An 11850-nucleotide genomic window follows, 5' to 3' on the forward strand; every position below is an offset into this window, starting at 1 on the left:
ATATTTAGACAAGGCCATGGTCAAAGTGGAAGTTCAATTCTCCCTTCAGAGAAAGGTACCTCCTTCTTTGATGACCCATTCTTTCCACTGGGATCTCACTCACGGAGATCTTTCATTTAGGTTTTTTTTTCCCCCAGAGTGTCTTGGCTTTCCATGCCTGAAATGCTCTCATGGGCTTTTCAGCTGCATCCACATGCCTTAAGGGCTGATTCTGGGGCCAGAGTGCTGTTTAGGACATCTGCCATTCTATGGGTCTGCTGTGTATCTCACTTCCCACGTTGGATCATTCTCTCCCTTTTTTATTCTATCAGCTAGTATTTGCAGACACTATTCTTGTTTCTGTGATCCCTTTGGTTTTTAGTCCTATCATTATGATCAATTGTGAACAGAAATTGATCACTGGGACTAGTGAGATGGCATTGGTACATGCCACCTTGATGGGATTGAATTGGAATCCCCTGGTATGTTTCTAACTCTACTGTTTGAGGTAAGTCAGCTTGAGCATGTCCCGAATTGCACATCTCTTCCCTCTCTTATTCCCACTCTTACATTTAACAGCGATTTTTTGATTAATGTGTACTAGTCATACACTGTTATAGGGTATAGTGCAATATTTGAACACATATGCACAGTAGAAATGGATCAAGCTTGGTAACTAAGTTCCTATTCATGATTTGAACCTACCAGCTCCTCTTCTTCAGTTTTTTACACAGTACCTATATTGAGTACTGTAGTCATCAAACTATTATGAAATACTAGAACTTAGTACTTATTTCTGCCTCACTGTATTGTGGGATCTGTTATCCAGCCCCCCTCTTTCCCTAGCCTCCACCTTTCTCAGCCTCTTATAACCATAATTCTATGTTCAGATCCATTTTTTCACTTCCATATATGACAAGGAATATGTAACATTTGTGTTTCTGTTCTTGGCTTATTTCAGTTAATTTAATTGTATATTTCTATATATTTTGCAGGGTGGAACAGTATTTTATTCTTTTATGTGTCTTAAATGTTCCCTTGTCCACTTTTTATTGATTGACAGTTAAATTGAATCCAAATAATGACTGTTGTGAAGTGTTGTAGTGACTATAGGAAAAGTGCTCTCTTTGATATGTTATTTTCATTCCCTTCTACTGTATAGCCAGGAGTAAGATAACTATGTCATATAATAGATTACTTTATCTTTTTTGAAGAATAACCATGTTGCTCTCTATAGCACCTGTATTAATTTACATTTTCAGCCATAATGTATTGGGGGGGGGGGGTGTTTGTTGGCTTCCTGGTTGTTAGCAACTGGCCAGGAAGTCAACTACGGGTTCAACAAAGGAGACTGAGAAGACTCAGGTACACACCTTAAAGCTCTTTATTACAGCATCTAGAGGGAGAGACTACTCAGCCAAACTCCTGCAGGCACAAGGCACTATGGACCAGGAGAGTCCCCATGGGCACAAGGCACTACCGACTGGGGAGAGAGGCTGAGCAACCTCTGCTTACAGAGTCTGAGGGTCCACTTATATACAGTTTCAGAAGTTTCTAATGCTTGAGAATTTCACTGGGGATGTTTTTTGTATTGAACCCTTTTGACTTTCCAGTCCAGTTATTTTTTACTTTTAGTAGAGAGTCAGAGAATTTCCAGACTGGAGAATTACAAAGAATTTGCTGACCATGCACTGTGTTTAGAGACCCTATCCTGCCACAGTGCCAGTGCTTCTCAGACACTTGCTCTTCATCATCATTCCAGAGCAGGAGGGAGGAGAAAGACAAAGCTGTTTCCTCCCTTCTACTAAAAAATTCAGGCAGCTTAAAACCTTAGTGCTTTCTTTCTTAACGTATTCAAATTTCAACACTTCCCATTGGGTAGGACACTTGCTTTGTATTAAACCTGTTTGTGTACGTGTAAAACTGATCTTTGTTACTGACCAGTATATCTCTTTCAGATAGTTTGATGATTCACGCAAGTTTGAGGATGAGGACACTGGGAGAGGGTAGGGGGAGCTGTGGTGGTTTTTTGTTGGTGACAAGAAAGCTATGCCATTTAAAGTTGATACCAGAGACCTGATAGGGACTTATTAACTGCATTGAACATTTTCTCCTTTGCTTTTGACTCTATTTATAGTTACAAAGCCAGATTAGATTTATAGAGCTTCGAGTTGTATTAAATGATATTTTGCTTTCCGTAATACTGTTATAAAATAGTTTGTTTATTCTCCAAAAAAAAAAGGTCAGCCCTGCCCAAATGCTGCCCTCCCAGGTCCCGTAGCTATGGTGTTGCGGTTTGGCGATTTCCTCTTGCAGGGCCGCTTAGAGTACAGCTTCTTCATCTTCATAATAACCCTCTTCTAGGTACAGAATACTGGCCCTTTTTCTCTTAGGGGTTAATATGACAACATGCTAATAAGAAAATATAAAATGTAACTTCATTAAGAATAAATTAGGCTGGTGCCATGGCTCACTTGGCTAATCCTCCGCCTGCGGCGCTGGCACCCCTGGTTCTAGTCTCGGTTGAGGCGCTGTATTCTGTCCTGGTTGCTGTTCTTCCAGTCCAGCACTCTGTTGTGGCCCAGGAAGGCAGTGGAGGATGGCCCAAGTGCTTGGGCCCTGTACCCGTGTGGGAGACCAGTTAGAAGCACCTGGCTGCTGGCTTCGGATTGGCACAGTGCACCAGCCGTGGCAGCCATTTGGGGGGTGAACCAATGGAAGGAAGACCTTTCTCTCTGTCTCTCTCTCTCACTAACTCTGCCTGTCAAAAAAAAAAAAATTAGTTACATTATGCAAGTGAAATTTAGTAATGGAGTAGAGAACTAATGAGAGCAAACAAGTCAAATAAGGCAGCATCTGACACATTTTCTAGCTCCCTTCTCAAATACTGCTTCCTCAGCATAGATCATATCCCATCTCCTTGACTTTCCTCTGCATTCTGATTTCACCTTTTCAGCTCATTTGCAGTCATTTTGCCTATGATTAAATATTGATATTGCTCAGATGTTTACTATTGCCATAGTTGTCTTTACACTTTACAAACATGTGTAGTGCTTGGGCAATCTCACCTATTCCTCATGACTTCATACTTTATATTATATTAATTTACTTTTCTCATGAACATAGAGCTTCCAGATCTTCCCATGCAAGTGCAGGGGCCCAAAGACTTCAGCCATCTTCTACTGCTTTCCTAGGCCATAGCAGAAAGCTGGATTGGAAGTTTAGCAGCCGAGACTTGAACCAGTGCTCATATGGGATGCTGGCACTACATGCAGTGGCTTTACCCATTATGTCAAACTCCAGCCTTGGCATTAATTTCAATACTATCTCATTCACAAGTTGTGCATGCATGTATAATACAGACACAAAAATAGCTGTAACACATAAAGACATACTATATTGGAAATGCCTGATGGTGTTGTACAGGTAGCCACAATACAATTATCCTTAAGGTGGCATATTAGCAGAAATTAAAAAGAGAATTAGAAAGAATCAGAACAAAATCTATAGCTACTATATATATATGAATATATATATATGATATTCAATATTTATAGTTGATAAAAGATAAATACTGATATGTGGGAAATAAAACCTATATCTTACCTTACAATATTACAGACTAGTCTACATGAACAATGTCTTCCTAAAACCTTTCACTGTGCCAACTCTATGGCATAGTAGTAAGCCTTCGCCTGCAGCACTGGCATCCCATATGGGCACTGATTTGAGTCCCTGCTGCTATACTTCTGATCCAGCTCTTTGCTAATGGCCTGGGCATGCAGTGGAAGATGGCCCAAGTGCTTGGGCCTCTGAATGCATGTGGGAGATGTAGAGGAATCCCCTGGCCCTGGCTTCAGATAAGCTCAGCTCCAGCTGTTGCAGCCATTTGGGGAGTGAACCAGTGGATAGAAGACCTCTTTTTCTGTCTCTCCATCTCTATTTCTGTAACTTTGCTTCCTAAATGAAAAGATAAATATTTAAAAAACAGAGGGAAAGATTTTCACATTTTACATTTCTGTTACTCAAAACTAGCAGAGGACTACATTATACATAGAAAGATAAAATCTGAAAATCATAAGTTTAATGCACTGTAGAAAAAATTTTAACAAATATTTCTGATTTTGTAAGCATTATATACTAAATTAATGATATAATGAGTCACTGGGCTTTGTCAACCACTTATATTACTTAATAGCTTTCCAAAATTTATCATTATGTGTGGTTTTCAACACATGCACAGGATTTTATCAGTGTAGTGAACAAGGAGTTAACTATTAAAGGATTTTTTTTAAGATTTATTTATTTATTTAAAGTCAGTTACACAGAGAGGAGAGGCAGAGAGAGAGAGAGAGAGGTCATCCACTGGTTCACTTCCCAACTGACCACAAAGGCCAGAGCTGAGCTGATATGAAGTCAGGAGCCAGAAGCTTCTTCCAGGTTTTCCATATAGGTGCAGGGGCCCAAGGATTTGGACCACCTTCTGCTTTTCCTGGCTGTAGCAGAGCTGGATCAGAAGTGGAGCACCCAGGACTTTAACCAGCATCCATATGGGAGGTCAGTACTGCACGCAGTGGCTTTATCTGCTATGCCACAGTGCCTGCCCCTGTAAGATTTTTTAAAATTGCATTGTCATCAACATCTGCAAAGCCTCTAAAACACATACATAATATCATGAATCAGTTCTGAGACTGACATTTGATTGAGTTTAATTCTTTTTAGCTAATTTGTCATTAGTATGTGATAGCTGCAACTATAATTAATAGTTAACTAATCATGTTAGCATTAAAATTGAATGATTTATAGAATTTGGGCATGACGGTGAATAGCAGTAGGGGCACTTTTTTATTTAAATTGATGAGAATTGCTTAAAAATCTATATAATAAGCTGTTATAATAAAGTCCAAATATTTATAGGAAGTAGAGAAATACCCCAGAAAGTTTAGGATTCACCTTTTAAAGTATTAATTTTTTACAGTTACTTATTATATGACAAAATTTGTAGATAATGCTTTCATGAAACAAATGGTAACTTCTGTTTAATCTCTGCCATTTAGTAGAACTGGGTGAGCATTCTTATGTATTTCCTTGTTTAAAGGTTTATTCTTCCATCAGTGAACATCAGTGAAGCTAATGTTTTCTCTGTTAATGTATTATTCTTTATTCATTTCATAGTAATTTTTTTTCACAGTTCAATGTTGTTTTAAACCATATAAGTTTCTTTTAATTATTTCCATTCACCTTCTCTTCCAAGTATGATACTGGACACCTCCACATTTGTAACTGTTTATCAATTAAAATGGAAAATAAACATAAAACTTATTCTCAGGGTATATGCACAAGTTTGAATGATGAATTTGGCATGATTATGAAAGATTATAGCCATCTTACATAAGGCAATTTGTCTCTAATCTTTCTGTTGCTATAGGAAAATATATATTTGTTACATGTTTTGAGTTGAAATTTAGAGTACAATATGCTAAATTTTTTAGTCATGATGTCTGAAACATTCTTTATTGTCATATAGATGATATAGTGGGCAGTGTTTTAGTGCTACACTGGAAGTAGACACTTAGCATTCTGCAAGGGTAAGAGTTAACTGGTACTAATACACAAATCAGTTAAGTGTGTTTTTGAATTGTTAGAGTCATGCAATCTTTTATAGTTTTGAGGCACATAACTGGATTTAAGGATAGGATCAGGAATGTGGGGAAAGAATCTCATGCAGTTTCTTTTATTTTTTTAAGATTTATTTATTTATTTGAAAGGTAGATTTACAGAGATTGGGAGAGACAGAAAGAGATAAAGATATCTTCCCCATCTACCAATTTATTGCTCAAGTGACCACAGTTGCTGAGACTGGGCCAGGCCATACCGTGAGCCTGGGACTCCATCTTTGTTTCCAATATAGGGGGAAGGGACACAAATACTCAGGCCATCTTTCATTGCTCTTGCAGGCACATAAGCAAGGGGATAAGATTGCAAGTGGAGTAGCAGGGACCTAAATTCTTTGTTCACATGGCATGCCAGCATTGCAGATAGAGGCCAAACATGCTGCACCACAATGCTGCTACCTCCTGCAGGTTCCTAAAGAAAACTTTATGCATTTCTCTCAGTTATTTACAAATGTAGATTGTACTGCAGACAGTCCAAAGTTCTGTCTTTGGGCAAATAATCCCATTGTTTTCACTTTTATTTGGTGTAATGTTATTTTAGTTCTTCAAAGGTTTGTCAATAGAATAATCATACACAAAGCCAGAAGCTATTTTCTCTTCTGTGTCTTACTTGAATCTTCTTATTTAAAAATACTTATGAGCTTGAGAGAGAAAGAAGTTGATGGAACAAGAGAGAGAGCTCCTGTGCCTTGTTCACTCCCTAAATAACCATAGCAAGCATGGGTGGAAAAGGTCTGAAGTCTGGAGTCAGGAATGGAGTCTAGGCCTTCCTAGTTGGTGGTGTCACCACTGCTTCCCCAGGTCTGCAGTAGCTGGGAGCTGGAAACTGGAGCTGGCACTGGAAATCCAAATTGGGCGCTCTGAGGTAGAAGTATGATATCTTAGCTGGTATCATAAACACTAAGCTACGTGTCAACCCTTTCTTTCTCTCTCTCTCTCTTTTAAGATTCATTTATTTATTTGAAAGGCAGAGTTACAGAGAGGCAGTAAAGAGAGAGAGAGGTCTTCCAGCTACTGATTTACTCCACAAATGGCCACAGTGGTAGGAGATGTGGTTGATCCAAAGCCAGGAGCCAGGAACTTCTGGTTCTCCCATGTGGGTGCATAGGCCCAAGCACTTGGGCCGTCTTCTGCTTTTCCAGGCCATAACAGAGAGCTGGATTAGAAATGGAGCTGCCAAGATTCAAATTTATGCCCATATAGGATGCTTTACCCCCTATGCTACAATGCCATCCCCATTACCTTCTCTATTAAAATATTATTTCTCAGCCATATTTGAAATGACTATGCATGATGTTTCCCTAGAAATTCTTCTTTGTTCTTCCCCATCATAGTTTCACTGATGTGTTCTTGCCTTTTCCCCTGAATACTAATACATTCTCCTTAGCATTGCTCACTCAAGAGTCAATATTGTCCCCCTTCAGCCTGTTGTGTAATTCCCCTTGACAGATGTGGCCCTTTGTGATTTGAAACTGTTTTCCTCCAGCTATGGCATTTTTCATATCCTTTAGGCCATAGGTTTGTTTCCCTGTTGAATGTCCAAATGCTCAACAAGTCTAAAATAAAAGCACATCCTTCCTTCTTCATTCATACCCATATAAAAGAAATACAACTGACAGTGTTTTGTGACAGAACTGATATGTTCACCAGAAGTGTTTTATTACAGGTGATGATAGTATTTGGAGACTTGGCTGTGTATTTCACCTGGGAGGAATGGCAGAACATGAACAATGCTCAGAAAATCCTATACAGGGATGTGATGCTGGAGACCTATGAAACCCTGTTTTCCTTGGGTGAGTAACACCCATCATATGCCCAATGGTAACATTTATTGCCATTTGACCAATAAGTGAATGCTTTAAAAGTTTAATAATTAGCAGGTATAGAATTTGAGGACATGAATAATCTGAATGTCTACCATCTAAGAAAGGATTCAAATTGAAACATTTGTTGCATAGCATCTGAACCAAGCTGTAGTCCTTTAATTAACCCAAGATAGTGAGTTCACAAAGACTTACATTGATTCTATTAATAGGGCACTGTATGACCAAACCTGACTTGATCTTCAAGTTGGAGCAAGGAGCAGAGCCATGGATGGCAGAAGAATGCCTAAATCAGAGCCTTCCAGGTCAGTCTACACATATGGACAAGGAGGCCAAGGCAGAAAGAGTGCAGCAGATGTTGTCTGGTGCTCTTTTCCTGAATTCTTCCCAAGTCTTACTCCTGATAACACCTGGTTTTGTATAAAAGCTTAGTAGCCATAGCTCAAACTTGCATTGCTTTGGGATTCTGGCACTTAGCCATGTTTTAACATATTTTACCACAAAAGCCATTCTGCCTTTCCTGAAAAAAATTCAGGTAATAAGCAAGATTTTGATTGAACATTGGGAAATCTATAGGTACACTTTAATATATTTTAATGTATATTATTTAATGTATATTAATGTATTAAAGAGAACAGCCATATAATAGTCATAAATAAGTATCTTGTACTGATTTTGTTAAAATCTTATGCCATTTGGATAACAACTAAATTCCATTTATATGAGTATGCCAAGAGTAAGTCATATGTGATTCAGTGACATGGTTATTTTTACTCATTTCAGTTGCCATGAAAGAGGATGACCTGCTTAGGAACAACCAGGAAAGTCAAGACAAAAATCTGAATCAGGATGTTATGAAAACTAACAAATCACCAGTTCTCAAGATAGTTGAATTAAGAAAAACACTTAATGCAAGTTCAAGATATATTCCAAAACTGATTATCAAAACAGGAACTTATTCAAGAATGAAACCTAAGGAGGGCAATCTATGTCACAATGTGTATCCTCTCAGTTGGCTTGATCAATTACAAGTTGAAGAGAAATTTGATGCCACTAAGTTATCTAGAAACTCTCTCCAATTCTGTCAGCCTCTTAGTCAGTATCACAAGATTCAAACTGTGAAGCAGCCATTTGAACATATAGTACAAGGGAAAGGCTTCACAAAGAAGAAATTCTGTAAATCTGATAGGATTCATGTTGTAGAAGCCTGTAATAAGTCAACCATCACTGTTGGAAAGACAACACATAGAGAAAAAGTTTTCCATGAAAATTCTAACCTCAGAATGTGTCAACAAACCCACACAAGAGAGAAATTTTATGAATATATTAGGTATGTGGAACCTGCCATTTACCAATCATATCTTGCAACCAATTGGAGACCACATATAGAGAAAAAACTCTATGTATGTAAACCTTGTGGAAAATCATTCACTTTTAAGTCCTGCCATAACATCCATTACAGTACTCAAATGCAGGAAAACCCCAATATATGCAATGAATATAAAGAAACCAGTGACCAGAAGTCAGATCTCAGTAGAAGTCAGAAAATTCACACACAGAAGAAAATTCATGAATGTAATAATTGTGGAAAAGCCTTTTTGTGCAAGTCATCCCTCAGCAAACATAAGAGACTCCACACAGAGGAGAAGGCTTATGAATGTAATGGCTGTGGAAAAGTTTTTCACCAGAGGTCAAACCTTATAATGCATCAGAGAATTCACACAGGGGAGAAACCTTATGAATGTAATGACTGTGGAAAAGCCTTTAGTCAGAAGTCAAGCCTCATAACGCATCAGAGAATTCACACAGGGCAGAAACCTCATGAATGTAACTACTGTGGAAAAGCCTTTGGCCAGAAGTCAAGCCTCATAATGCATCAGAGAACTCACACAAGGGAGAAACCTTATGAATGTAATCACTGTGGAAAAGCTTTTGGCTGGAAGTCAAACCTCATAATGCATCAGAGAACTCATACAGGGGAGAAACCTTATGAATGTAATGACTGTGGTAAAGCCTTTGGCCAGAAGTCAAACCTCATAACGCACCAGAGAACTCACACAAGAGAGAAAATTCATGAATGTAATGGCTGTGGAAAAGCCTTTGGCCAAAAATCAGACCTCATCAAACATCGGAGAATTCACATAGGGGAGAAGTGTCATAAATGTAATGACTGTGGAAAAGCCTTTGTCCTGAAGTCAAGTGTCATACGACATCAAAGAATTCACACAGGGCATAAACCTTATGAATGCAATGACTGTGGAAATGCCTTTAGCCAAAAGTCAGACCTCATCAAACATCAAAGAATTCACACAGGGGAGAAACCTTATAAATGTAATGACTGTGGGAAAGCCTTTGGTCAGAAATCAGACCTCATTAAACATCAGAAAATTCACACAGGGGAGAAATCTCATGAATGTAACGACTGTGGAAAAGCTTTTAGCCAGAAGTCAAACCTCATCAAACATCAGAGAATCCACACAGGGGAGAAACCTCATGAATGTAATGAATGTGGAAAAGCCTTTATCCAGAAGTCAAACCTCATCAAACATCAGAGAATCCACAGAAGGTAGAAACTTGATAACTGTCATGACTGGAAAAGCAAGAGATTTCACACGGGAGAAGTCTTATGAATGTAATGACTGGAAACCTTTGGCAATAAATCATAACTCAGTGCATCAGAATTCACACAAGAAATCTCATGAATGTGATAACTAAAAAAGGCTTTTGCTGTTAAGTCTTGATTAATAACATACCAGAGAATTCACAGAGGAGAAACCCCATGTGGGTAATGACTATGGAAAAGGCTTTGGCCAGTAATCAGACCTGATTGAACATCAGAGAAATAAACATAGGGAAGAAATATGAATGTAATGACTTCAAAATCCATTTGCTATAAATCTCAACTCATAACAGATGAGCAAATTCACACAGGAGAGAAAAGTTATTAATGTAATGGGTGTGGAAGAGCTTTGGGAATAATGCATCAGAGAACTCATATAGAGGGGAAACTTCCAAATCCAATGACTGGAGAAGCCTTTCACCATTAATCAAACATCAGAACATTCACACAGGGAAGAAACCTTATGAATGCAATGGCTCAGAATGCTTTTTACCATAATTCAACCCTCATTGAACATCATCTAATTCATAATGGGGAAAAGCCCTTTGAATATAATGCATGTAGAAAAATCTTTCCCAGAGAACTCACACGGGGAGAAAGCTTGTGAGTGTAATGAGTGTGGGAAAGCTCTTTGCCAGAATCACACCTTATAACATCAGAAAATTTGTAATGTGGAAATTATTAATGACTGTAATATGGAAATCCCAAATGACAGTTGTCCCACACATCACCATCATTGTATAATGGGGCCACCTCTAATTCTATGAATTGCAAAACTCATCTACTGAATTTCCCTGTACTACTGAGTGTACAATTTTAAAATGTTTCATTCATGATTCCCCTTTTCTCCTTTTCTTCCTTCAATTTCTATTCTTTCTTGCCCAGAGAAAAGAACATTGAATAAAGTCTGAATGGACTTTGTTTTTGCAAAAGAGAATCAGTAATACACTTTTCCATTACTATAACTTTACAATGATTTTGTTATGATCATTTTGGTTGTATTATCTCCCCTCTCCCAAAGATGACCCTCAATTTTATTGAAAATGTATACTTTCATTCCTTCATGATTTATAGTCCTTTCTGGATTTTAATCAGATTTACATTCAACTCAGGATTTTCCAAGGTTTTCCAAGGTCACATGGCCATTCCTTGGTGAACTCAACAGTGGAATGTGAGAAACAGTACAAAAGCACATTTTACATCAATACAAGACAGTCTACCTGAGAGATGTTTTCTTTTTTTTTTTTTTTTTTTTTTTTTTTGTTTGACAGAGTGGACAGTGAGAGAGAGAGACAGAGAGAAAGGTCTTCTTTTGCCATTGGTTCACCCTCCAATGGCTGCTGCGGCTGGCGCACCACACTGATCCAATGCCAGGAGCCAGGTGCTTCCTCCTGGTCTCCCATGGGGTGCAGGGCCCAAGGACCATCCTCCACTGCACTCCCTGGCCACAGCAGAGAGCTGGCCTGGAAGAGGGGCAACCGGGACAGAATCCAGTGCCCTGACCGGGACTAGAACCCTGTGTGCCGGCGCCTCAAGGCGGAGGATTAGCCTGCTGAGCCGTGGCGCCGGCCGAGAGATGTTTTCTTAAAGATCTTTCAAATTTTAATTTGTTGCCCTAAAGTAGCAATTAGGATTATAAGACACATGAGAAAGACCCAGAAAGCATAATCTATTGCTGCAACTAAAATTTGATTTACTTTAATTTATTTTTCATTACTACCTACTACTTTAATGCATACTGGGTTATTCCAAT

General features: G+C 38.6%; 1 protein-coding gene across 1 annotated transcript in view; it reads left to right on the plus strand.

The window, feature by feature from the left end:
• Positions 1-11161, plus strand: part of LOC100341584 (zinc finger protein 717-like) — a 28005-nt gene extending 16844 nt beyond the window's left edge. Inside the window, exons 2-4 of the mRNA XM_017339717.3 lie at positions 7321-7447; positions 7690-7782; positions 8261-11161. Of these exons, the coding sequence (XP_017195206.2) occupies positions 7324-7447; positions 7690-7782; positions 8261-10047 (2004 nt within the window). The 5' untranslated portion in view covers positions 7321-7323 and the 3' untranslated portion in view covers positions 10048-11161. The remainder of the gene's footprint in view (positions 1-7320; positions 7448-7689; positions 7783-8260) is intronic.
• Positions 11162-11850: the final 689 nt, after the last annotated feature.

This window comes from Oryctolagus cuniculus, chromosome 11, assembly GCF_964237555.1.
Source record: "Oryctolagus cuniculus chromosome 11, mOryCun1.1, whole genome shotgun sequence".
In the NCBI taxonomy this organism is placed as follows: Eukaryota; Metazoa; Chordata; class Mammalia; order Lagomorpha; family Leporidae; genus Oryctolagus; species Oryctolagus cuniculus.